Below are 27,857 nucleotides of genomic sequence, written 5' to 3'. Positions count from 1 at the left end.
TTGCACAAGTAAAATGCGGGACTTTTGTACCTTTAGTTCATCGGTTTTAGAACACATCTGGGGTGAAAGTGAGAACATAACGTGACTGCATAATTATTCAAAAGTCGACATATGCTGTGCAAGATTTCTGACAGATGGCGCAGCACTACACTAACGTTGCACTGGCTTGTATAGCATAATCTTGATGTAGTAATAATGTGACTAATTCTGTATTTTAGAGCATGATTCACAAAATTTCTGAAGGGACTGCTGCACAGTGAGCTGATGTGTTTTGGCTTCATAGCCACAGAAAGCTGTCCTCAAATATACTTGCTCTGCTCTCTTTCTATGCCGCGATGCACTCCTGGTTTCCCTTTACACAGTTTACTGCACATGATTTTTGTAATTTCAAGCTTCTACATATAAGCTTAAACTTCTGGCTCCAGAGGCGAGTACTGGCACAATATGATGGCCTGATCAACTCAACACAGCCACAGCTGCTATTTGAGGAAAAACAAAATAAAAGACAGCCGAAATCTTTTTATCATCGATGTTAGTAAACTTCCCATAGGGCCTAAAAAAAAAAAAAGGAATGTTCTCAGTAATTCTATACTGACAGAAACTGTGCCAGTTTTTTTTTTTGTTTTTGTTTTTGATGCTTCGAGTAATTTTGATTTATCCTGTAGAGTCGACATTTAGCCATGTTGGGTCAGTGAAACAATGCTTGTATGTATGCCACAAGTGTGCTTGTACATATGCCACAAGTTTGTTTACTGCCCAGCTCAAACAAGCCATGGCACATTCTTTGACAAGCAGACACTGGTATCTGAAGCTGAGCCAAACTACTCCCTATGTTAGAAACAGCATGAAAACTGGACATACATTCTGTTTTACCTCTTTCTACATCCCATTTCTCATCCTCCTTACCAACACCTAACTAGTGTTGCCACATCTGCATCTTGACACAGCCTTAGATGAATTTTTTTTAACAAGATATGAACTACATTGCCCAGGTAACACCACTATCTCCTTTAGCTACTAATTGCACACAGTGATGACAGAAAGTGACTGTGCATCAGTTATGAATGCATCATAGGTGTGTAGTGCCAACATCCGAGACTGGCAACACCTGACTCGGAATTGCTCCATAAAATTAAGAAAAAAAAAAAAGGACTGCCAAACGTACCTCTACTTCTAATGATGCAGTGCTGAGAACCTTGATGTAGTTTTGGCACCCACACCATAACTTCCCAGCGACAGCCAGCATACGCAGTACTGGTGCTACACTGCTCCCCACTTGAACTTTTTGAGGATCACTTGTGTTCCAGCCGCCTCCTAGAGCCAGAAAACAAGGTGCAGCTACAATGAACACACAGACCATGATTGAATAACAAGCAACACAAGCAGTCAAAATGCTTGGTCAGGAATAATTTCGTTAGCCACCACACTTCTATGCAGAGCATATGCATAGTTATGAGCACATTTTATCGAAGCTTGCCTGCTCCATAATGCTATGCACACTTTAGATAATCTACAATGCTGTCTTACCAGATTCTCTCCTGTAGATCACAATTTCCCCGCTTGACAATGACACAAATACACGGTTGTCGAGGTATCTGCAAAGTAAAACAGTCACAGGAAACAATGTTTCCTACTCTTTCTCCAGTGGGTCCACATAGTTAAAGGAATCAAAGAAGCCTACATGATGCAATGAACTGCTGCAGAGTGCTGCACCTTCATCTTGTTTTTCTTTATCCTGATATTATCGTTGCAATTGTAAACATGGATGCTGCAAAAGAAAAGTTTGATGTAATTAAAGAGCCCCAGAAGATAAAAAATAGCGACACGGGATTCAAATCTCTTGGACCCCGTACAGCCACTGGGACACAGTAAAAACCATGCTTTAAAGCTATATATGCTAGTGCTCCAAGTTCATTACTTTATGATGAGGTGCATCTTACCAGCCATCTTCTGTTCCTAGCCACATGGTAGGAAAGTGATTGTCTGTTTCCTCGATTTCTTCCTTTGGCACTTTGGCGCTTTCTTGGGGCTTTGTTTGCTGTTCCTCTTCTGAAACGAAATGCTTGCGTCAGTACAGTTTCGAATAGGAGTTCTCAGGATGCAACTGGTTACTCTATTTTTCCACTTCAGAATAAGACAACCCTCCACTAATACATGCCTAAGAGTATGTCACCAAAGCACTGCCAGTACAACCAAGAAGCAGTTTAAGGCATATAGGTGACAGCAAACTATGACAGAAGTGTAATACTCATGTGTTTGCTGAAATATAGTTTTTATCAAAAACGTAATGCTCACTACGGACATCACTACTTAAGTGGTTAGTTTACCTCCTGTCGTATTACTGGTGCTCAAGACCCTTATAAGGTCGAAAACAAACAAAAAATTATTTCTACAGTTTCAGAAAGGCAGGTGCGCCACATAGACCCCACATCACAGCCTATAGCATCTGCTCTGGTCACAAGTGCACACTGGGTGCCTCATACCTAAGTAATGTTCCATACAATAAATCTGTCATATGGAATCTTGTCATACCAAGAGATTCACTGTTTGGCTCTTCTTCCTCTTCCTCGTCTTCACTAGACTCACTGAAAGTGACCAAAAGAAAATGCAAACGCAATGTGAGGTCAGCACATATAGCACCCAAAAACTTGTGGATCAATCGGCATGAACTACACAGACTTGAACCACTGTGCTTACCTGTCAAGCTGGATATTGCCATTGTTGTTTGGCTGAGATGCTGTCGCTTCCTGCTCCTTGTTCTCTGCCTCTGTGCTAGCAAGTGCATTTGATTCAGGTACAAGTGACTTCCTGCGTCCCATTGATGACAGCCTGCAGTTTTGAATTTAAAAGAAAAGATGCAGTGATGGCAGAAGTATATTTTCACAGGGGGGCCTGGGAAAAAACTTTTTTTGTTTATTGCTTATGCACTCGAAGAGTACATGCTCTATATCCGTTCTTACCTTTTTGCGCAGAACGATACTAGCGAGCAAGTTGTGCTAAGTATGATACCCATGCTAGCCCCTTTCTGTTGCTGAAATTGCTGTTCTACAAAAACGAAAATGATTCCAAGCACCTCTCATCCTTAACTGTTTTCGTGTTTCGTGAGTCGTATGTCATCAACATAAAATTGCCTAATACGGCTTCATGGGAAGCTGATTTTATAAAACGAGGTGGCCCAAAGTTAGGTTAAAGCAAAATGTAAATAAGGCAGGAAGGTAGGTGGGAGCCTCTACATCAGCATGCTTGCCCCCCTCTCCCCACCCCCAAAGAAAATTGTTATTTTAGATATATAACAACAAGACCGAAATTAACAAAGACACTTACTTTAAACAACCACGGTATACATCTAAATGAAGTGATCATGACTTTAAAATACAAGAATATCGAACTAGAATGAGCCTTTACGCTGATTCCTTTTTGCGAGAACTATAACAGAGTGTAACAGAATTGCAGTTGAACCACTATTCCTGCGATACCAAGCCGAGTGCAACAACAAAAGTACTTCATGCCAGGCTTTCTTTTTCTTTATTGCCTACTACTCTATGCCAGGCTTGCGAGAACGATTTCATAATTCTCCTTATCTAGAATACTGAAGGGCACTGAGGGAAACGACAAGAGCAGCAGTAAGTAAGAAAAAGAAAAAAGATTAAACTTAACAAAAATTTCAAAAAGCTGCTCCAATGTATAGGTTTTGAAGACCAATGGATGCATCTTAAAATCTGTGCATGCAAAATTCAATACATATAAAAGAAAATGAATCATCAGTTCCACAGATGCATGGTGCCATCTAGTGAGGTTGGCATAAAACAGCACAGCAGTCCCGTGCGACTCTCGCCAGCGAGCAGCACATGACACGCAAAATTGGTTAGAAATGGCAAAGTCGTAACAAACAAACAAGCAGGAACATAATCGATGGCAGTAAGAGATATGCTTTTGCATTTCTGCACATAAACTGGAATTTTCCGTGAAGAAAGAACTTTATTTTTGAGAAGAGGGCCTTGTCAACAGTGTGTGTAAAATGAAGCATTTGACGAAACTGGGGAAAAATGTTGTTCTTACTTCTGTTTCATCCCAGATGCCGTGCAGGTGTTATCAGATAAAATTGCTGTGGTGCAAACAGTTTTCGGCAGTTTCTTCAAGCTCATTCGATAATTTGAGCTTTTGGTTAATTCAGACATTTTTTCCGGTCCCTTGAAAGCTGAATTAATGAGAGTTTACTGTATTCAGCAGTGATGCGGCGGCTCCACTCAGTTTAATGCAGAATGTTCGTGTGCAAAAAACAATACACATAATCCTGCAAAATTTATAATAAATTTTTCAGTATTTTACATACTTCTGTGAAATTATAGTTTAGTTTTATTTGAAAATACCATGTGTATTCTGAAGTGAACAAGACGAGCAGTATTTGCCATATTTAATTTTCCAATTTATATTCGAAGGCATTTTTGTCCCATATTTGAATCTGATTCATATTTGAAAATTTCAGTATTTGCCCACCCCGAGTTTTTTTTTTTCATGTTGGAACCACCCCTGCCTAAATTCCCGCAGGCAAAGCGGGAACTCTCTGAATAAAATATTCAGTAAAGAATTGTTAAAAAATTAGACATTTATGTTAACAGATTTGTTGGTAGTACTTTCTATCAATCTGCAGATAAAGCATTTAAATAAATATAGCAGATTTTGCAGTAGCATGGAAGAAAGCTGCTTTCTACTAAGCAGCAAATAATATTTTGCAGATAAAGGCATCTATCAGTCAGAGCACTGAAATTCTCAGGTGCTTAAAGCAATGGAAGGGGCAAAGTTTCGTATATTGTGAATTTTCAAAAATTTCATTTCACATTTTATTTCTGATGTCCTAAATATTGACCGTATTTTTCACCAATGTTAGAACATGGGGAATGAAAGTTCATGCTATTACTGTCTAGTATTTCTACTTAAAATACACATCATCAAATGGGATAATACTTATTCTTACCTTGAGTTTGACATACTGCCTGCTAACGTAACCAAGTAGTTTTTTGAGTCAAAATATTGTATGTACCTAAATAATGCCCATTTTTTTCATAGGCATGCACACAAAAAAGTTAAAGGAGGGTTCTATGAGCTGGGGAATGATGTGCTGTAATAAGCAGCATTTATTAAATTACGGAAGAAACATTTTACGCATATCATCATAAACTGACTGTTTTCCAACAGTAAGGAAAGAGTTGATTGGTGAAGTTTGACCAAGTGATCTCTGACTGATCTCAATTGGAATTCCAAGTGTGACTTCGAATACCAAGTGATGATAAGTGGGTTTCTTTGTTTGCAGTTAGAGCGAAATGATAATTCCGAAATGGCGACTTATTTAGCTGTGTACAGGGACATGCAGCAAGAGGGGTTTCCTACACTGGGCTGGCCGCTGGGATGGAAGCAATGCAGAGGATGCGGGCGTTGCAGACGCCATTGCAGGACATGACTGTGGGCTCCGGCTGTAAACTCAGCACGCACACCTGGCCCACATAGCCGTCGCTGTTGCAGACCCAGACGTCTCGCAGGCCGTGGGCGTTGAGGCCCAAAGTGGCCACGGCGCACGTGAACTGCAGCCCCGCCCGAGTCTTGCGGATTGGCACTGGATGCAGGAACTCAGGGGGAGGCCGCCGGTCCGTGGACAGCGCTGCATCACAGACAGTCATAACAACGAAAAATGTTGGTTGTACTTCCGTCTCAGGAGGGCAGAGGTAGCAAAAAATATCAATGTAATTTATATGGCAGAGAGAATGAGGCTGAGAACCACCACAGTGGTTCTCAGTCATGAAAGTGTGGATTGGTGGAAGTGATGAGGAACCCTTTGCAATGACATGGGGGCGAAGCGGGCAAGGGTATAAATTGGCACAACATGCGGCACAAAAAAGGTGAATTTTATTGCCACCTGGCAAACAATGGTCAAATAAAAGTGCCGTGTCACCTAACTTTGAATAGCTAGTCAATTTCTGCAGTCCCTAAAAAGAATGCCTCAAGGCTTACAGTGGTAAACTCTGCCTTCATCACTGCGTTTTCCTCAAGCTCCACGAACTCATTTTCAGCTTCAGCATGCTCATGCGCAAAGCAAGCTGTGCCATATTCGAAAGGGGCCACAGGCTTTACATGGCACTTAAGGCACTTTGTACGAGGGTAATCCCAAGAGTAAGGTCTCCAAAGGACTGAGGCTGCAGGGAAACTATTTGCTTGGCTGCTCACCACACTGCTGTATTCATTCTTCCCCTCTCCCAAAAAAGCCATGACTCAGCCCAAAGGAACAGTCAGTGTCCTCTCGGCAGCCGTTTGAAATAGAGCTACCACTTGTTGCTACAGCCAGGTGCATTTTTGAATGCAAAAAGTGTTCAACCTATCAAAACGTTATCGCCACTTTTGTCAAGTGGCGATAACGCCACTTGACAAAAGTGTATGGAGAGTTGTGCATGGATGTTAAAAGCATCCTCAAGTGGTGTAGAAAGTTTGCAGGAAGTCACACTGAAATTCACTACGAAGAAAGAAGTGGGAAACTGTCCATTTTTGACAAGACAGTCGCGAAGGTCAAAGAAATGATGTGCCAAGATCAGAGGGTCACGCTCGACAAACTCTGAATTTTGGTTCCTCACGCTTCCAGAAGCTCTACTGATAGGATTTTGATAGTAAAGTTGAAATATCGAAAGATGTGCACCAGATGGGTTCTGGGAATGCTCACAGATGATTATCAATGAAAACGCACTGACTTCTCCCACGAATTTCTTCAATGCTGTGGAGATGAAAAGGACATCTTTTTGGATTCCATTGTTACGGGTGACAGAACCTGGGCATACAGTTTCACACCTGAGACCAAAAACGAATCACATAAATGGTGGCGTTCCTCTTTGTGCAAGCCACGAAAACTAACGTGAACACAGTCTGCCGGCAAAGTAATGGCAGCTGTGTTCTGGGATAAAAAAGGGGTATGTTTGTAGACTTCATGGCTCCTTGGACCACAATAAATGCGGACAGATATTTTGAGACCCTTAAAGAAACACAGACGGGCGATTCAAAATTGCAGAAGAAGGCTGTTGAGCAAGGGCGTACAGCGTAAGTCTTCTCCACAGCAACACTCACCTCCACCTTGCTCACCAAACCGTCACTATCCTGCAGTAGTTTGGACGGGACATCATCACCCACCTATCCTAGAGTCTGAACATCATGGCACCCAATGACTACCATTTGCTTCCAAAGCTAAAAGAACACCTGGCTGGACGACGCTTCACTGATGATAGAGTGAAATATGAGGTCACACGCTTCCTCAATGGCATGATGATGAGCTGGTATGAAATGGGCATACAAAAACTGCCCCAGCGCCTGCAAAAATGCATAGACTGCAATGGCGATCATTATATGGAAAAATAGAAGAATGGCCAATCTTTCAAATGATTTGTTTGTTTGCTTGTTTGTAGCATTTAACGTCCCAAAGTGACTCAGGCTGTGAGAGATGCTATAGGGGAGGACTATGAAAATTTCGACCACCTGGCGTTCTTTAACGTGCACTGACATTGCACAGCACACGGACGCCACTTTGTTTCTCCTCCATCGAAATGCAGCTGCCGGCAGTCAATTTGTAAATTACTGAAAATAAACGTTTCCTTCTATTTCTAAAAACACTGGAGACCTTACTTTTGAGATGACCTTCATACACAATCGTGTACAATGCCGCTCAGTATGAAAGGGAACAAATCTTGAGCATTCACTATACGATTACTCCGTAATTATGTGTTGCAAGCAAACTTTCTCTATTTGTATACTAGACTACCTCCTGGCTATAATACTCAAAAGTCATGTCCGACTTTGGCAGAAAAATACTAACCAATAAATTCTCACTTTGTGCAAACTGACTGTTCCCTCTTATATCGAGCGAGACTGTACACTGTGAATTCACTGCTTTTCTAAGAGTGTACTCTAACTATAATAATTTTATATCTCTCAGGTGAATTTAGCATCCTTTGTCTTGCAATTAGAGCACCTTTTTGAGCCTATTATTGAACGCAGCACCAAATATATTTTGCAAAACAGTGAGCTAGCTAGCACATTTTGAGCCACTCCGCCTGTACCAAAGTTACCTTTTTGCAGATTTCTTGCATCATTTGCATCTTTGAATCACAAAATTATTACATAATCTATACATTGTTAATTTCATAGATCCCAAAGTGTCAATAGCAAAGTTTTTTCACAGATGATAATAAATTTTTCATTCGCTTCTGTTTGCAGAAAATGAGCCATTGGCACTATTTTGTTGGAGAACCAAGAAATTACCTTTGGTAAGGTCTGAGCATAGTATCTAGGAAAAGCAATTACTTGGCTCCAAACAAAATGAGAAATCAAACCTGAAAGTAGCTCACATAGCCGACTCAGTAGTTAGCTGCCTGAATTTCAATGCACGCAGAAAATTCCATTTGAATAATATGATCTAAACAAGCACTGTTAGCTTCGCTCTACACCAAACCAAAACTTTCCTATGGATTCAGAAAATGTTCACGCACCAAGTTTCTGCTTGGCTTCATTGAAGGCAACTTCCCACGAAGATCGCTTCTCAGTGGAAGGAAATATGATGGCCAAGTTCTCAACGCCTTCTCTGCAATTGAAGGAAGGCCTGTGAGTTTACATTGCCTCACTATGCAGAGGGCCATTATGCAACAGTAGATTTAATGCAAATGTTAAGCACCGTTGTGAAATACTTACGGAGTAGTCACAGAAAGCTGTAGGTTCAGAAGCTGTAGGTCATAGCTTTGTCGCTCAGCCATCTGCTTGTTCAAAGCAGTCGTAATTTCTTTCACAGCATCATCAAGGGCCTGTATCAATGAATTAATTCATAAGCATGTCAGGGGTGGGGACACATGAGAAACATGGCAGAAGAATGCTAGAAAATAAACATGGCTGAGGGCTTACGAATACCATGCTAGCTGTGTACAACCATAAGGCCCTTGGTTCCCTTATATTATTATATCATGCATAAAAATTGCTGATTTCAGCCTTTTTTTTTTTCTGAGCTGCGTGTGAGCACCCAAATCCTCATCTTGAGTCATCCACCCAAACAAGCATAGATGTGAAGTACAGGAGCATTGGCAACAAAAGATTAACATAGTTATTTACAAACAGTCAATACACCAACATCTTTTCAAAGAAATATGTAGTGGCAAAAAATGCTTATTGTCTCATATAATGCTCAGCGCTCATTTTTGATGCTTCTGCTTGCTGTACCAGGAACAAGAATAATGACAGGCAGGCGCTGAAGTATTGTAGGCTGCACTGAGCGTGTAGGTACTGTCGCTAAAATATGCTGTGACACAGGAAATCGTCACAAGAATTTTTCTGTCAACGTAGAGCACTGCGTCAAATGAAGGGAATGCCAACCATCAGCTGGCATTAAATTACAGCAGCCAGATTCTACTTTAATGACAGTATATGTTGGAAGTAGTATGTGCTTCCCTCAGACTATCCGTAGATATTTTATTATGAATAAGTGAGACTTTCCACTTCCCACCACAGACATTTAGGAGCCCTGGCTATAACAATGTAACATCTCTAACGCAGCAAGAAAAAGAACGGAAAGCCTCAGGCATAGTCCTCATGCGAGTATTGCTTTCCACCTTACCACTGTAAAATGCAGATACACCCCCAAGCACAGTATACAAGTCAGCAAAGCTGAATTTCTGATCGAGTGACTGTAGTTTTCGTTTCAGGAGCTAAATAATCTGTGGTACTGTGGTAGTGCTATAGTTCATTATGGATATGGGTATGTGCAAGTTCATATGTGAGGATTCATAGTGAAAAACAGCACTGAAAATGGGATGCACGAAGAAAAACATAACACAAACGCTTGTGTTGTGCCTTTTTTCGTGCGTCCCATTTTTCCGCACCGTCTTTCACTATGAATCAATACCAACCCACCCAAATTGCAGCCTTAATTAATATATGAGGAGTCATGCATCTAGACAAAAAGAGCACATAACACAAAAGCAAAGTGACAAGCACTTACAGTATTTAAGCATGAATTGTAAGGAAATACCCTAGTTTTAAAATTATGTTTTATATTTACCAGAATTTTTTACATATTTGCACTGTCTGTATATTTTGAAATTGTTTTTAAGAATGCAAATATTTTCCACCTAGATGTGTGTTTGGTCTGGGAAAAACTTGGTTATTGAGTTGTAGATGTGCAACCTAATAACCATAGGGGTGCACAAATATTCTAAATTTATAAATTAAATTGAGTATGTTTGTTATTAATTCATAATTGAAAAACTGATATTCGAAATTTCCGAATATTCCCAAATTGCCCAATATACACTGTAGATTTTCAAATTCGCCACAGTTTCCTTATGCTGCGTGCTTCACCGCAATGCTCAACAGCATTGACTACGCAGTGAAGCATCCTCAAAAAGCGAAGGGGCCGTATTGCGAAGAGGGACATTCCCTTTTGTGAAGACAGTCTTTCTGACAGTGAAGCACATCAAACCAGGAAAAAAAGTTGTTCTTACAAAATGCACACATCCACAGTAGAGGTGTGTGCCTGAAGAGATGGTGCAACATCAAAGTGTTCAATACATTTGCATTGAAAAAGAAATTCAGTACAGACACTAAAAATGTCTTATATTAGAGAATGCAAAAGTATGATTCTTTCTATGACATTAACTTCATTGCAAATGTTTCCAAATTCATTAAAGTTCTTTCTTATAGTGTTTATGTGTTTGTTGCACACCAAACTGGCGATTTTCCGGTCTTGTCGTTACAAATCAATGAGAGTACCTGAGCTTGCAACATGCAAAATGTAGCTTAAGTGTATTTGAGGTTTCATTTGTATTTATTTGATGCAATGCTTCAGTGCATCGAGACCTGCCATCATCAATCACTGTCTAGGTGCAGCTACCACACTCCCCAGTTGCATTCGACGATTATTATTACTGCAACATCAGTATGAATCCCAAACGCACTGTAGTAAGCTACACATACCACAACACATTCAATAAATGTGCCTCTAAGACAGTAAAATCAAGTACTCTTTGTGGCCCATGTGTTTCGTGCCTGCCTGGAGCGCAAATGGTCTGTGTTCAAACCTCAGTGCTGACCTATTTATTTTATTAAAATTACTTCTCCTTTTTAGCCATTCCACTCTCTATCATCTTTTGCGCATCATCAAGTGTTGGTAACAACTAATACAACAACAATGCCAAAAGAATTTTCACATAATGAAGCTGGAGATGCTTTCGCATCAGTAACTGTTTTCTTCAGGCTTGTATACTCCATTCATGGAAACCTCCTGGTAGAGCCAGCAGCACTTATTCACGGAGTGACTATTATTTTTAATCACGACTGCAATGATGGTGGAAATCAATAAAACAACTCAGCAGATTAAGTTGCTAATGCGTTTCTTACAGAACCTAATTATAGCTTGCTTCGATGTGTTTGAAGGGAGTAATATGCAGGTACCACTCAAGGAAATTATTGGTTTCCAATTAGATTGGACCTCCCAGTGGGAATGGCAGAACCAACTGAAACCATTCTGAAACCATTCGAAGCTATGTCCAATTAGACATTCCATTTGGGCCTACCAAGAGGACGATCAAACTAAAACTAAGTTGGACTGCCCATCTGGAAGTAAGGAAATCAACAGGGCTGCCCAGTTGGATTCACGAGTTAATAGCCTGACCTACTGAGTCCATTTGATTGCAATTGTAATGCCCAATTGAAACCCATGTTTGTTTGTATTTTAATCTCGGTTTAGAAAAGAAATGTTCCAGGATATATGCTTTTCAATTCTTTACTCATACACTCTGGACCAGCCGGCAAGGATGAGAAGACTCAGGAAGAGCAAGGTTTTGAAAATCTAGATTGAGAATAGCTCATGCTCCATATCATATGCTGCACTTCTACTAGAAGAAAAAAAAGTTTGTATTTAGTAGATTAGATTTACCTAGTTATTATCATTTGTATGTGATCACTTATGCTCTGAAACGATGCTAAAAAAGAGAATTGCACAAACTACCATAAGTCCCCCTTTAATACAAGCATAAAATCTCCCGTTTGCATCTGAGATCCATATTGGAATGAAGAAACATGGAACTTTCACATAAAGATTACGGAGTAAAACTTTGCTGCATTCTGTCTTAAAAGCAACATGAAAAAATATTTCATGCATACCCTGCTTATGTCTCGGGCACAAACAGAGGCAAGACAAACACACATAAGCTAATATGACCACTGTGTTTTACTGGATTCTCCTGTGTATTCAAGCTCAAATTCAATGATTAGCCAATAATGCCATACGTGAATAAGTAAATAAAGAATTCTCAACAGATTAACCACACGTTTCGAGCAGAGGACACTCTTACACGTATGCACGAGGTGATATGAGTATCATGAATCCAGATCATCACAAACATTTTGATAATCACAAATTGCGTTCTCACCTGATGAGGGCAGTTCAACCGAGAGGCAAGTTCTGATATTTGTGTTATAAGGGACATGTCTTCCTCCAAGTTTTCAGCTTCCCGTATTGCCTTTTTGAGTCCAACATCAGCAGCTGAAAATTGGTTTTGTTTTCTTTATAACAAGCCCACAACTGCCATCCATTCACATCAATTTCTTGTACACAAGTCACAGCAATGCTAACTGGTCTTTAACTCTTAGCAATAGAGGCTAATAGTTGCACCTAATTACTTCTCACTGCCACTGATGACAAAAGATATGCATCAGCAGATTCAAGATGTGTCTGTTAAGTTTTATGATGAGACTGTTTACATCGAAGAGCAGTATGTTAATAATCACAGGTTACATTACTTTTGTTTCTGTAAATCTCATTCATTCCCACATTCTGTGTCAAAAGGTTCCCTCACTTCAAGGGAACAGTTCAGTAATATATTCTTCATATACATATATATAAAACTAAAAAAAACTGTGAGTCAAATATGGTGATTTGGGTTCTAAAGGCCCAGGTATCATTTAAAGACTACACAAAACATTCCGAGGGGAGCCAATCACAGTTTTTTTTTTTTATAAATGCATTACACCAATTTTAGCACTTTTTGTTTCTGTGCTTGAAATTTTACCAAGAAAAGTTGCAAAGCTCAGGATTTTACCTTTAACGGAATGTGTTATTAAAAGAGAAAGGGCTGCTTAGAACTTTGGACTGCATAACCTAGAAAATATATACATAGTATCCTGGCCTACCCTACATAAAATAATGAAAAAACAGGAATTTACATTTTAAGATGTCCAGGTTGTCCAAAGAAAATCTAAGCAGCAGTTTGTACTTGTTCATGTCGAAGACAGAGAATCCAAAGCCAGCTGGAGAACTTCTGCACAAAAATAATCAAACGTGCCACAGGGAAATTTCAATTCATTGAATCGAGTACATTCAAGTGACCGCAACAGAAATGAATATATTGGCACTACTTAATGGCTGAGCAAAAACAAATATCCCCACACATAAAAAAAAAAACGACTCATACATGTATAAGCAAAAAGGGGTCTAGTCGAACATTTTTTATTAGGCTGCCAGCCATGCATTTCTTACGAACGCACATTGTTCAAAATAACGTTACAGGCCTTGTTTCATGTTGACGATTTTGTCAACAGCTCAGTTTTCTTTTCGCTTCCTGCAATTTTTTTTTAATGCAATAAATTTCCCATTTTTACATCTTCTTATTGTACCGTACGACTTTACTAGCTCATACGGATCACTCACTGATTAATGGCACATTTACTTAAGCCATTATTTGTTCTGTTATCTTAACAACACATTAAATTTGGTTTTGGCTTAGAAGTTCCTGTCTTTCCTTCTTTTAGACACTTTTTCTAATAAATACTTTTCAGGTAATGTCAGCATTATTAAAGCTCCTAGCCTCAGCTGAATTATTGGACTTGGCAGATACATAAATACGACATTCAATCGATGTCAAATAGCCAAACTTGTATTTTCAGACAATTAGATAACATATGAGCTTTTCACAGCCAATAAGATTTTTTGCAAGGTGTCTAGCAATTAACTGATTTTCTGCACTTACATAATGACTGTGCTAATTGCTTCACTGTGTTGGTAACAGTACTATGGCCTTAAAAAGTGAATCTGCATGAGACCAGTAATGTTCTTGCAGCTATAGTTATAAGCAAAATGCCCCAGCAAAAAAATAAAAAAGAGAGAGGGGGGGATTAAATGGGGAAAACAGGAATCTATCTGGTTTCATTTGGCTTCCTGTTGGTTTCATTTATGCTATGGCCAGTTCCAAACGGCCTTTTCTAACTGCAGAGTTAGACTAATCTATTAGAATGCTAACATTCCTTCAAAAAAGTATACCAAATTTTAAAATTAAAGCAACTATTCCTGGAAGTGAACCTGGTATAATGCTCTCTGTGGTATCACATACCATATTCGAAAACAATTACAAACTATATTATGCAAAACTATAATACGAAATGTCATTCAAGGCATAGACTAATACCGGTCTGTGACACAAGCAAGATGCAAACACACTGCTATTGCTGTCCTGGAGTAGCAACTGGGTAGCGTAAACAAAAGATTCCAAAGAAGTCCTCTGATTTTAGAGTGTTACAGTGCCCCTATACAAGTATAGTGGTTTTGATAGTGCAAGCCGAGTATACCTCAGGACGTAATGTTCGACTATGGAATGTCACTTGGAAACCGATGTATTTTTAAAACTCCACAATGTATGCGCTTGCTAAAGTCATCCATTGGTGGTGGTAGCAGGCATGAATACAAGCCCACAGATTTCAAAATTTTCCAGGACATTATATTTGCATGACTGTTGTCTGCCTTTTTTTTTTTTTCCAAATTTGAACATCCAACCAGACCCAAAGGTACCACCAAGGACCACCAATAAAGGCAAAGCAAACAAGATATTGGGGACGGTACAGCATAGTTACAATTTTATGTTTGCTCTACATCTCTCTCTCTCCTGCAGACGAACAATCTTGTAAAGATGACACTTTTCTCATTTTAATGTGCACCTGTGAAGGCAGCCATTATAACCCCAGGAGAGTATTTTGCAAAAGAGAATAAAAATTATACAATGACATTTAAAAGTCAACACCTTTTTGAAACATCACAATAAATGAGTATTTTGATGGAACACACAGTTTAGGTACTCAACTAGCTAGGCCTTTCACTTAGAATTGCACAAGCTTCTCATGTAGTTGGACAGACATGCAGCTGCCAGCACTATGATCACTTGCGAAAACGGTCGTTCAGTCTGGATAACATAGACAGGTTAGACAGGTCTAATTGGAAGGCAGTTCTCAAATAGCATAATGAATAAACAGCAATCTACAGCAGGCAATGCTTCTGAGCAGGTTTAGGTTAATAGGTTGACAACATTTTATGACCATCAGAAGAGCACGAAGCTAGCAATTGGTTTGGCTTGATTATAAAACAGTGCAAAAACATGATGAAAAACACAAAGCACTGGTAGTGCTAATTTCGGTTGTTTATGCCCTTGATAATTTTCGTGCTCTTTTGTACAGGATCTCAGAACCAGTTAATAGAAAAAACATAACACAAAGCTTTGTAATTTAGTGAAATTGCATTAAAGAAAATGAGCCCAAATTCAGACTGCAAAACAATTCCATTCCTCTTACTCCAAGGGCTGGCATTGATTTCCTTTAGCTGTCATGGTTGTCCAGCGTAATTATGCTAGTCATAATTCAATCGTGCTGCGATTTTAAGATTAGATGACCAACCAACTCTTCTAATTAGAGTTTTTGTCAGTGCCTGAACAACGATGGTGCCAGCTATCAATACGCATCAGATAAAGAGGAAGACTGCTTACGAAGAGGGCGATGTTTTCCGCATTGTCCCACTTTTTCTTTTGATGCTTGTTATTAGCAAGAGGTCCGAAAACAAGAAAAGGCATCTGTCTTTTTTTGTGCCAAGGCCACCCTGCAAACATTTGCAAAATGCTGTGTATTTAGAAGATAACAGTTGTGGTAATGCTTTTTCATCATATGTAAAAAGCAAAACTAGCACAAGGAAAACATATAAGAGAAGATACTCACAGGAATTGTCACAAAGTCGTAACGAATAAATGTCCGATCTGGCTGGACGAGCTATAGGAAGGAACATATAAACAGGTATTGTAAAAACCTTTTCTTGCAACCTGCTATGTATGCGCAAGAACTAGAGCAAAAAATATGTTGCGTGCACATGATGTAAATTTCGCAGTGCTCAGACAAGCTAATATATACCTAAAATACTGCTGGCTACACCTGGTAACAGGTATATAGCGGACTCCCTTTGGGATGAACTTGAGGGACTAGAAAATCTGTTTTTCTTATAAACATTCATCTTAACAGTAGTGCCCCTTAAGGAGATGTGTGAGCATGGTAGGTGTGCCATATGAGATACAAGAAAATACAACATAAAAACACTCTTTAGAGAGAGAATAATTTCAAACTGAGTATTTATTTCACCATAAGCTGAAGACTGGGAGCATGAAACAAGCTCACATTATTCTAGTTGAAAATGGCATCGGTGTAGTTTAGCGTCTATTTTTTTCTCATTGTATCCCACAGTGACTGCTAGTATTTGGGGCAAGTTTTTTTTTGTGTGTGTTTGCTTTCTATCCTGCTCAGAGTGCTTCGGAGGTGCTTAGCAGGGCTGCTATGCATCCTTCTCTTATCTTGCTCTTTACACAGTGTCGCTGTTACAATCTCCACGATCAGGCACCGAGGGCTTTCTGTGTACTACAGGCAATGCGTGTGGTGATAAAATCTGGCCACCTCAGCACCACGGTAAAGGCTGTTGCGATGACAACGTGTCGGTTTGAAATGAAGCCTTTGAGCATTTCAACCCCGAGTCTATGGGAGGCAACACATGGGACACAATGTGCAAAACAACTTCCCGGTAGCTTCGCATGAACAACTGCAGACGCAATGTAGCGGCAGTGTGCTTTTTTGCATAAAAGCATTTCACTTTTTTTATTTCTTTCTGTTCATATCAGTGCCTTGCAGAGGCCACTTAAGTGCTGTTTGGATGAAGTTGCCATCATATGCGGTCGCCGTGAAAGTTTGTATTAAATGGCGCACAGGCGAAACAGTTTGGCTTAAGTGGATTTTTTAGCGTAACTTCCTACAGAAAACCAATGAAATGGCGTCACACTGCTCATCTTATCTGTGAATTTGTCTTATTCAAGTTTGCCTTAAATGGAAATCAACTGCACATTAAGTTATATAACGTAGCACGAGCGTGTAGGTCATTATTTATTAAAATAAAAACCAAACACCTTGGTTACACGATTAGTTCAGATGTAACGTCATGATGTTGCATTAGTAATTGTAATATACGGTACTCCAAATGCAGCCATTTATCAAAATAGACATACTCTACATTGCACACTGCTTGCAATGGGCTGAATGTTTCAAAGAAGTTTCCAGACAAATACAAGATTTTAGTCGCAATGAGTATAAGTTATTAGTATTCCCAAATCTTCCTCTCTAGGCCTGCCTGAATGAATCAACCAGAAAAGAACATCAATATAGTAGAAGGCAAGAGACTCACATCAATAACTCCCTCGATGAGCTGCTCAATGTCACGGACCCTTTGCTGCATCTGCTCATGCTGAAAGGCCTCGCGTTCCATGCGGTTAATTTTAAGGGCTAGTTCATGCACCTCCTTCTGTGCCAGTACCAGCAACTGGTGGTCAGGGTGGTCATGTTGCGTGTGTTTGATCAGCTCCTGCATAAGATCCACAGAAATTTGTCACACCAACATTGTTACAGTAAAGATGTGCTAGTGTTTGAAAATTTTGAGCAGTGAATTGAATGTCCTTCTCAAGTCTGCCTTAGTTGATTCACCATGGCCAAACCTAAAGGGGCCATAACACAATTTTGACGGTCATATTCTAATACATGAGCTGTGTGGAGGCAGTCTTTGTGAGTATTCGAGTCAAATTTAAAAGCTCTGCGTGGACCCTACAATTTACAAATGATTTTTAAAAGTTGCTTCTCACAACTGACTGAGGCCACCTCTGCGCTACTGAGTACAGAGAAAAGAATCTAAGCGAGCCTTCTCAATCGGCGCACTGACGTGGCGTGGGCGGGTCGATTGGTGTGGAACAGCGGGACACAGCCTGGTCCTGTTTTCTTTATTTTTGTGTTTTTATATTGACATATATGAGCGCAAGGGCATAAATATGCGCATTATTTCTGATCATTGATATATTTGGTCATGGTGAAGCTCACTTAAAAATTTTTGCTGTATGTAGACGTGTGAAAAAATGCAATGTGGTTTGTGCAATTTTTCTAGTCCTAGCAAAATACTGCTTCATGGCCTCCTTAGCAGCCTGAAGCAAATGAGCGTACAAGGAACACAGACATGCAGGGAGTTGCCTTGCATATACCTTCTTATGATCTGAAAAAAAAAAAAAAAAAAAAAGCACAGTTGCCAGCGTAAATAAAAACATGTTTTTCAAGTTCAAGTGTTCCCCCAAATGCTGAGAAAAAAGTGGCCCTTGCAGGCCTATACGTTGCTACTTCAAGAGCTTTTCTTTCTTTCTGCACTATGTTTATGTTTTATGCCTTAAAATTGACGACGTCACCTGTTTCTATGTAAGCTTTATTTGAATGCATATAGGCTATAATGCATATTTTAACAATCCCTACAGTTACTGCTGATAGTTTAGAAGTAAAGTGTAAGAGACTTGTCACTTACTATACTATGACTAAAAGAAGTAAGTTTAGACATAGCACCAAAAGACTGTTCAGAGCACCACTTATCTTGCACAGTTTTGAAAAACAAACTATAAGGGCGCTTCACAATTACTTTGACGTCTAACCAGATTAAACCTGCAGGATAGGAACATTCATTAAAAATGACACACAAAAAGCCATGTATAATAATGAGCCTGGACTTTGAGTCCAAGACTGTCTGTTTTCTGTATCATAGTTTTCTTCCCACTGCTTAAATTCTAAGTGCCTGATTACCTGCCTTCAGCTGAGTGCAATGTTTATGGCAATACATTGTAACCAGAAAATAATAGACAACTCACCTTAATTAGAAGCTCGTAACGAGGTATCCTCTGCACTGGCATGATTAGAAGGGCATCGAGGGCCAGTTTGCCTTTGTGCTCCCTTGATGTATTCTGCAGAGTAGAAAACAGGTTTCTGGAGCGTCACGAATACACGAAAAAAAAAAAAAAAAAAAAAAAAAAAAAAAAAAAAAAAAAAAAAAAAGCGTCGGCCGAGGATGATCAACAGCCAGGCGGAGATATGACATCAGAAAGTTTGCTGAGGTAGGGTAGCAGCAGCAGGAGCGATACGAGGAGGATTATAGGAGGATTATCTGAGGAAAAAACCTTGCCCTGCATTGGATGTGACCAAGCTGATGATGATGATAAAGCATGCACAACTTGCCAAGGTGGCTCAGAATTGCTCTCTACTGCTGCTGAGCCCAAAATTGCAGGTTCGAACATCTAAACGCATTGGTTGCACTTTAATACAGGTGAAATAAGAATGCTGGTGTGCGGCGATCTCAATACGTGTTTAACAACTCCAAGTGGATAGAAATTAATCCAGATTCCTTCATTACATGCCTCAAAACCCACAGAGCAGATTTGGGATTGAAAATCCAGTAATGGTTGTCATCAACACATGAAGCAAGCTGCTTAACCTGCAACATATCTTCAGAAGTATGCATTGTTGATATAACATGGTCATAGCATCAGCTTCTAACATTTTCTTAACTTTGCTAATGTCCTCATTGAGCCACATTAATGCAACGTGAAAAATAAAACCTTATAGCAACAAAGTTCGGACATAACAGAATTTCAGTAAGCACGAAAATAACTTATACTGACAGTGTTGTTCCTAATGCTGTTTTGAAATATTGCAGAAACATTTCTTAATATTAAAAGTGGTTTTATTTTCTTGCTACGTGCAATGATATTCCCGCGCTACTGAATAAACAATTTGTACTGCTAGTAATTCTGCACGGGCAGCAGCTACTTATAACTGATGATGAGCAACTAACCTCAAGGAACTTGGCAAAGGCTGGCTTTGCTTGTGTTGCCATCTTGATGGCTTCCTTTGCAGACTTCCAGTTGTTGATAAATGCAGTGTATGTGTCTATCACAGGCTGTTTAGTGAACTGCAAAAGATAAAACATGAGTGAAACGGTAAGGCAATATGCTCTAGCACATTTCTAAACGTGTTTTCACTCCTTATAAAGACAACACTAGCACAGGGTTCTCTTGAAAAGCAAAATTGAACTTATGTTTTAGTAATGCTGACATTCACAACACAACAAAAAATAGCTTAAAATGATTGCCACTGCAAGATTCCTGACATGGAATCATTATGCTGTCTGAATTACCATCAAGAACGCAACAAAGTAAATTTCCAGCTGCAAGACTGTGCACTAAGTCACAGCATTCAAAGATATTCGACACTCATGAAATTATTGCCCGTATTTCTTGTAATTTCACACTGACACACTGTTTTGAGACCACCGCTATAAATCGAGGGAAAAAAATAATAAAACCGAAACGGCGCTCTCTCTCAACGCTACTCCGCACCCATCTCGATGGGTTCCCGCCCCAGGAGGGTGGCTTCGCCGGGCGGCGTTAAAGTGGCGCCGGAGACTCTGGCTGTCCGGCAGCACGCCGGCGCCGGGCAGTGAAGCCCACAAATTGTGCAACGAAGCTGCAATGGCGCTGCGCGCGCACGCCCCGTAAAGCGCTCATCGCGACAGAATTACGGGGCCCTCTTTTGTTTTTGTTCTCTTCGCTCTCAGCTTTGGTAACCTTTATTTCCCCTTTCTGCCTTTTTTTTTTTTTTTCGTCAGGATGCTGGCTTTTCGCTTCTCAGACGCAAAGAACTTGGTCGTCTTATTCCGCGACTCGCATTTTCGTCCCTCGCCGTTTGATTGCGCGAACGATAGCTGCTGCGCTTGCTATAAATTATAGCGTAGATGTAAGTGTTCAAAGCTTGTGCTGTGCAGCGAAAGGACACGGGGGCTATTAGAGTCGTCCTCCTACAAGCATTTAGGCGACAAGAAAAAAAAAAAAAAGCCTTTATATACCAATGTCAAAACCGGAGGCGTTTTGAAGCCGTTTCTGCATTAAGGAAATGAAGAAAGACCGAAAAAAAAAATGAAAAAAAAAAACGAAGAGAAAGAAACTGGCTGGATTCGGCCAGTTTAACTGAAGATATACGATGGTTTTACGAGCGTGCGGGCTCAAGGGGAATATGAAACGCGCAGTCACCTCACCACTCGTTCAACGTCGACGATATAATGTTGGCGCCGCTGAACCGACGACAAATATGTGACCATTTCATAGCAATGATAGTGCATATACTATGCGTCTAGCCGGCTTCAGTGGCATGGGAATTGTGCTTAACTGGTAGGCTTTAGACAGCCGAAGAAAATACCGCTGAGATACCGCTGAGATACCGTAGTTCGCGGTTTAACGCCTACCATTGGTCGTTGCCATGGTACCACCCTGTGCACGCAATCGCAGTAACATTGATGCGGCTCCAATCCCCCTCTCAGTATAGTCAGTCTGAGGGGAATGCTTTGAAATAGTGCTACAGCAATTAATTTCACGCTCTATGAATTCCCGTAAAACATTTTTGCGCCTACTTCAGATAGACTGACAGGACAATTTAACCGTTGCGGTATGATTAAATAAATAGTGAGGTGTTTAATTATGGCTTGAACCTATAATGGAACAAGCAAAAGCTTTGTTGAGAGTGGTTTTTCATGGTTTAGAAAGGTTGTAGCGGTTTGACGGCTTTAATCAGGGGGATCGATGCTCAAGTTTCGCCTTACGCGATACGCGATAGCGACTTTTAACGCCGCTTTCATTCCGCGGCTTTGAGATTTTTTGCTTAAGTTGGTTATTTGGGGAAATGAAGGCGCAGTATCTGTGCCACTCTTCGGTGGAAACCACCACTTCACTTAAAACGCCAGGTGGTCGAATTTCCGGAACCCTCCACTCCGTTTCGTTCTCCGCCGCGTTTGGCCTCCATTGAAACGCAGCCGCCGGCGGTCGGGTTCGAACGCGGGCATTCCGGCACAGTAGGCGGGCATCACAACCACTGTACCACCGCGGCGGGGCAAGACGTCCAAGCTTCACCTCAAGAATACGCGCTTGTTGTTACTGTGGCTGTAGGAAGAAGAAAAAGAAAATGCTCGGGCCTGCTACTGGCTCTTTAGCTGAGCCACATCCGCTGCCTCTGATTGTTATAGGAAGGGAAAGGCGCGGTAACTGTCACTTGATTTCTGTGGACACCGCAACCGCGCCGTAAGGGAAGGGAGGAAGATGGGAGTGAAAGTGGAAAGAGAGAAAGAGGAGCCGTAGTGGACGGAGTAGCTTCGATTTTCTGTGGACACCTCAACCGCGCCGTAATGGAAGGGAGGAAGGTGGGAGTGAAAGTAGAAAGAGGAGCCGTAGTGGAGGGCTACGGAGTAGTTTCGACCACCTGGTGATCTTTAACGTGCGCTGACATCGCACAGCACACGGACGCCTCATTGTTTCGCTTCCATCGAAACGCAGCCGCCGAGGTCGGGTTCGAACCCGGGTACTCCGGCACAGTAGTCGGGCGTCTTACTACTACACCACCCCGGCGGGGCTCCGCTGCCTCGTGCGGCCGTCGTCCACCACCTAAGCGGTGGCGGGTGCAACGACGGCCCACAACAGATAAAAATTCTTTTTTTTTTTCTGGCTGCCTTATTACTTGGGTGCAATTTTGACCTGTTTCCTGTTGTGGCGTGCACGCTGCTGATGCCAACAGTCCATCCTTGGCTCTACAAGCACCAGTGGATTTCCGTTAGATCCGTACTGTACTTGAGACTGGGGATGAGGGACTCCTCGGAGTTTCCTGCCGACCCCCAACCACGCTCAGTACAGAGGAGGAAGATTGCTCTTCCTTTCAGCCTGTCTGATACGGACACGCCCACGTGCCTGCATGGAGGCGCTTATGGCTGTAGTGCGCAGGTCACTTATGCCTACTGGATCACGTTTCTACGTGTCCAATGGTATTTCGTCGTGGCGTGCCCTTCGACGCCGCCAACTCTCCATCTTGGTTTTTACAAGCACCAGCGGACGACCTGCTGATCCTGTGCTTGAGCCTGATGGTGGTGCGGGCGAGGGTCTCGTCGGAGGGTCCTGAAGACCCCCTACCACGCTCTGCACAGGGGAGGGCTCCGTGCTCCTGTGTTGAGCAGAGTGCTTAAGGCATGCCTTTAAGTTTTCCTGGATGTGCCCGTGACTGCAGGCACTCTTGCCTACAGAGCCAGGTCCGTATGGGCAGCATGCATACTGCTATGAAATGAGTAGAGTTATTTTTTTGTTTACTTGTTCCTCTGTGATATCTGACATTTTACTTATTTTGCCTTTTCTGCTGCGGTTGTCACACGAGTCCGGTATAGTGGTGCAGTAATTTTTTTTTTTTTTTTATGAATCTTCCTCCATCGTTTCTCTTACCCGTGCATTTAGCGGTTAATATAATCTGGCATAGTGACGGACGTCTTTTCGCATCAGACTAGATTTAATAGTTTTTTTTTCTCTCTTAATGTTTTGTGTAGGTTTTGCCATTCTTTCTCATCCCCTACCTCTTGTCTGTGGTGTCGGAAGTTAATTTTTCTTTTGCTTGATTCTTCTATTCCTAAAATCAGTATTTTCTCTCTTTAATTTGTGGACCAACGATTACAATGCCGTAGGAGACAGCAATTCTCTATTGTTCACCCGATTTTTATTTCTTTGTTGGGGACTGTCCTGTTTACTTTTCTACCCCAGTCTCTCTTTTTTTATGCTTTGAGTTTCGTACGTCTGCCTCTCTCCCCGTATTGTTATTTGTCATTTTGTGTGACGGTGGTTTTGCTGCTGTTCTCTTCTTTTCTGGTTCTGGTTCGTGTTTTGTTTCACTTGCAGGTCTGGATGCTACCTTCTGGGGTTTTCCTTTTATTCTTCTTAAACCAGCGTGGACCACCTTTCGACATGGACCTCGTTTGTTTGTTTCTTTTTGTTTTTTTTAATACCTTCTATCGCTTTTAAAAAGTGTTTTTTTTTTTTTTTTTTTTTTTTATCTCGAGCTGCTGCTCGTTTTTATTTATTTTTAATTGGTTTAAGCCTGGCAAAGCTTTTGCTGGTCCGGGCTCCCCCTCAATTTTTTTATGTTTTTTTTTTCTTCTCAGTTCGAGGGGACGAATAAAATGGTAAAATGGCAGGCTAGCCCCCACCGCAAGCGGCGTTGACCCACCAGTCCCAGCCCCGTAGGGCCGTAACAGCCACCCTTCACCACCTCCCTATCGCGTCGACTCTTAAGGCGAAGCTTGAGTATCTCCCTAATTATCATTTTTTTTGTAAACGTAAATTGGTTTGTACTAAATGAAAGGCGCTGTATCTGCCACACCTCTCCGTGGACATAGGCCACAAGGGGAGGGAGGAAGAAGGGAGTGAATGTGGAGAGAAATATAAGCCGCAGTGGAGGGCTCCATAGTAATCTTGGACCACCTGTGAATCTTTAACGTGCACTGACATCGCGCGGCACATGGAATAATAATAATAATAATAATAATAATAATAATAATAATAATAATAATAATAATAATAATAATAATAATAATAATTGGTTCACGGGAAATAAAAGGCGCAGTATCTGTAACACTTGTTCTGTGGACATCTGAACCGAGCCGTAAGGGTAGGGAGGAAGGTGAGAGAGAGAAAGCGGAAAGAGAGAAAGCGGTGCCGTAGTGGAGAGCTCCGGAGTAGTAGTCGGGCGCCTTAACAATCACTGTGCCACCACGGCGGGCGTGACACCGTTTTTCTGCATTTGGGGTACGGTTCAGCGCCGCCGCGGTGGTGCAGTGGTCAAGATGCCCGACTACTGTGCTGGAGTACCCCGGTTCGATCCCGACGGCCGGCGGCTGCGTTTCGATGGAGGCGAAACGGAGAGGCGTCCATGTGCTCTGGCCCCGTCGCGGTGATGCAGTGGTTAAGATCAATGTTACTGGACATTGGTAAAGATGCCCTACTACTGTGCCGGAGTACCCGGGTTCGATTCCGACAGCCGGCGGGCTGCGTTTCAATGGAGCGAAACGAAGTGGGCGTCCGTATGCTGTGCGATGTCGGTGCACGTTACAGATTCCCAGGTGGTAGAAATTACTTAGGAGTCCTCCACTACGACACCCCTTTCTCGCCTTCCGCTTTCGCTGCTACCTTCCTTTACGGCGCGGTTCAGGTGTCCACAGAACTAGTGAGACAGATACTGCACCTTTCATTTCCTGTAAGGCAATTTTTTTTTACAGGAACAGCGCATGACATAAAAACACTTCATTTTGCTATGCAATCGGGAAAGAACAGGCAGAAACTCGGTCAGTACGTACCGCTTCTACGAAGACGTCGCCCACTTTCTGGCGGGTGTCCCAGCAGGAGAGCCTCTGGCGGAGCACCTCGAGGAATGCTTCGTGGTGGCTTAGGATCTCAGGGATCTGGTAGAAGATCTCGTCCACCAGGCTGCAGTCCACCGCGCCCACGGTGTCCGGGCTCTTCAGCGGACGCATGTACTTCTGCGATATGGGGTTCAACACAGTCCGGCTCATTCCCACCCACTACACCACAACAACGGCAGGATGAACGAAAAAAATATTTGGCTGTGGTTTAGCTTCGGTTAAACCAAGTGCGAAGTGATAGCTCCGGCCGAGGCTGTTGTTGTGACTGTAGGAAAAAGGAAAGGAAACTGTGCGGGCGTGCTACTGCCTCTGTAGTTGAGATACCTTCGCTGCCTCGCGCGGACAGATGAGAAATTAAAGATAGAAAGAAAGAAAAATAAGAGGGAGAGAGAAAGACGCGCGTCGCAACAGCCGTCGTCCGCCACCGAAGCTGTGGCGGGCACAATGATAACCTACAACAGGTACAACCACCGGTGGCAGGCGAGCCCCCGCCGTTTACGGTGGGCGCCTACCATTCTCAGCCCCGTAGGGCGAGGAGCAGCTACCCGACCTCCGGCCGAGGCAATGTGTCTCGCCACGCAGCTGCTACTCGCCACGTAAGTTATTTGACAGTGACCTCTGGTGGGAACATAGCTACCCAAAGTGGTTGTGGCTTATAAGTTCCAAATTGACCTCGAACACGGTTACCTTGGCTTAACCTCGCGCAGTGAATCTATCGCATAAAAAAAAAAAAAAAATCTGAGAGTACTGTGGAATCTACACTACAGAAATTCGAAAGCCGGAGCGTTTCTGCTTCATTGCTACTGTCATCATTGTCATTATCACTAATTTGCAGGGTCATTGTCATCGCTACTATCATCCACACGGTAGACAAGGATAATTATTATCTGCGTTTCACAATCCCAGGCGTGGCTAAAGTGCTCGGCCGGGGATCCGAGATATGCAATTTCGATTCACGGTGGAGACGAGAGTTGTGTACACGATCTGTACGAGCGTCGAATATACACATCGGATGTGTGCGCTGATGTGTCACTTGCTAACAACGGACGCATAGGAGGGAAATTAGGAATGAAAACGATTGATGGTGGTTGGTAATTAATAAAAGTTATATGAAAGACATCGATAGAGCTAATGAAAAATGATGACTAATAAAATGATCATAAAATGACTAATAATGACTACGGAACGATCAATATGCAAAACGAGGACGTGTAATGACTGCAACTGGAAATGAGTAAGCAAGCTTAGCCATGAGTGATAATGACTACAATGACTAGTCATGACCACGAAACGACCCGTATGTCAAACGACGACTTGTAAGGCTACAACTGACTAGAAAAGAGTAAATATGATTAGCTATGAGTGATATAACAAAGCATGACACAGCATGATCACGAAACGACCAGTATGTCAAGCGACGACTTGTAATGACAGCAAGACTGAAAATGAGTAAACATGCTTAGCTATGAGTGGTAATGACTACAATGACTAGGCATGACACAGTATGACTACGGAGCGACCAGTATGTCAAACGACAACTTGTAATGACCGCAACTGACTGGAAATGAGTAAATATGCTTACCTATGACCGGCAATGAATACGATGACAATGCATGACTACGGAACGACCATTAAATGCCAAACGATGACTTTCAATGCCCGCGACTGACTGGAAAGATTAAAGAGGCAAACGACGATAAGCAAATGACAGGAGAGGAAGTGGAGGCTTTCAGTGTTGTTGCGACTGTAGGACGAAGGAAAAGAAAATGCACGAGACTGCTACTGGCTCTGTAGCCGAGCCACCTCCGCTGCCTTGTGCGGACAGAAAAGAAAATAGAAAGAAAGAAAAGAAGAAGAGGGAGAGAGAAAGACGCGCGTCGCAACAGCCGTCGTACGCCACCGAAGTGGTGGCGGGTGCAATGACGGCCTACACCAGGAAAACCTCCGGTGGCAGGCTAGCCCCCGCCGCAAACGGCGGTCACCTACCAGACCCAGACCCGTATGGCCAGGATAAGAGATATCTAAGAGGCCCTTTAATTTTTTGCTAGCAAGACCAGGGCTCGTGCCATACAGTGGAGATTTCCTTTCTTTGGCACACGTTTGTTGCAGTGTCCCTGCAAGTGTGGTATTGACGGTACGGCGTCGCTCCTGTCAAATGGCATTTAGGGTGCCTCGATGTCCGCGCCTCCGCTCAAGGCGCGTGCATCGAGGCACCCTAGTGTCATTCCTTGGCGCGCGTTCGTTGCAGTGCTCCTGCAAGCGTGGGATTGACGGTACGGCGTCGCTCCTGTCAAATGGCATTTAGGGTGCCTCGATGTCCGCGCCTCCGCTCAAGGCGCGTGCATCGAGGCACCCTAGTGTCATTCCTTGGCGCGCGTTCGTTGCAGTGCTCCTGCAAGCGTGGGATTGACGGTAC

At 42.1% G+C, this 27,857-nt stretch overlaps 1 protein-coding gene across 2 annotated transcripts in view; it reads right to left on the bottom strand.

Annotated features, from left to right (window-relative positions):
* The window catches only part of LOC146191051 (rho guanine nucleotide exchange factor 17), a 158,843-nt gene that overhangs the window by 7,008 nt on the left and 123,978 nt on the right, over positions 1–27,857 (bottom strand). The window contains exons 5-21 of one of the 2 annotated variants that reach the window (XM_084601486.1): positions 25,376–25,558; positions 20,018–20,134; positions 19,038–19,130; positions 17,549–17,725; positions 16,048–16,098; positions 15,822–15,931; positions 13,240–13,334; positions 12,447–12,559; positions 8,719–8,828; positions 8,520–8,611; positions 5,389–5,656; positions 2,698–2,829; positions 2,533–2,585; positions 1,941–2,046; positions 1,682–1,768; positions 1,528–1,595; positions 1,166–1,314 (exon numbers count right to left, since the gene is read on the bottom strand). In XM_084601486.1, the coding sequence (XP_084457612.1) occupies positions 1,166–1,314; positions 1,528–1,595; positions 1,682–1,768; positions 1,941–2,046; positions 2,533–2,585; positions 2,698–2,829; positions 5,389–5,656; positions 8,520–8,611; positions 8,719–8,828; positions 12,447–12,559; positions 13,240–13,334; positions 15,822–15,931; positions 16,048–16,098; positions 17,549–17,725; positions 19,038–19,130; positions 20,018–20,134; positions 25,376–25,558 (2,004 nt within the window). Of the gene's footprint in view, positions 1–1,165; positions 1,315–1,527; positions 1,596–1,681; positions 1,769–1,940; positions 2,050–2,532; positions 2,586–2,697; positions 2,830–5,388; positions 5,657–8,519; positions 8,612–8,718; positions 8,829–12,446; positions 12,560–13,239; positions 13,335–15,821; positions 15,932–16,047; positions 16,099–17,548; positions 17,726–19,037; positions 19,131–20,017; positions 20,135–25,375; positions 25,559–27,857 lie in introns of both variants that reach the window. The other variant, XM_084601485.1, reaches the window with a different exon arrangement.

Source organism: Amblyomma maculatum, chromosome 4 (assembly GCF_055883805.1).
Source record: "Amblyomma maculatum isolate TAMU_Amacu chromosome 4, ASM5588380v1, whole genome shotgun sequence".
NCBI classification, from domain to species: domain Eukaryota; kingdom Metazoa; phylum Arthropoda; class Arachnida; order Ixodida; family Ixodidae; genus Amblyomma; species Amblyomma maculatum.
This window is presented reverse-complemented; position numbering and strand designations above follow the sequence as displayed.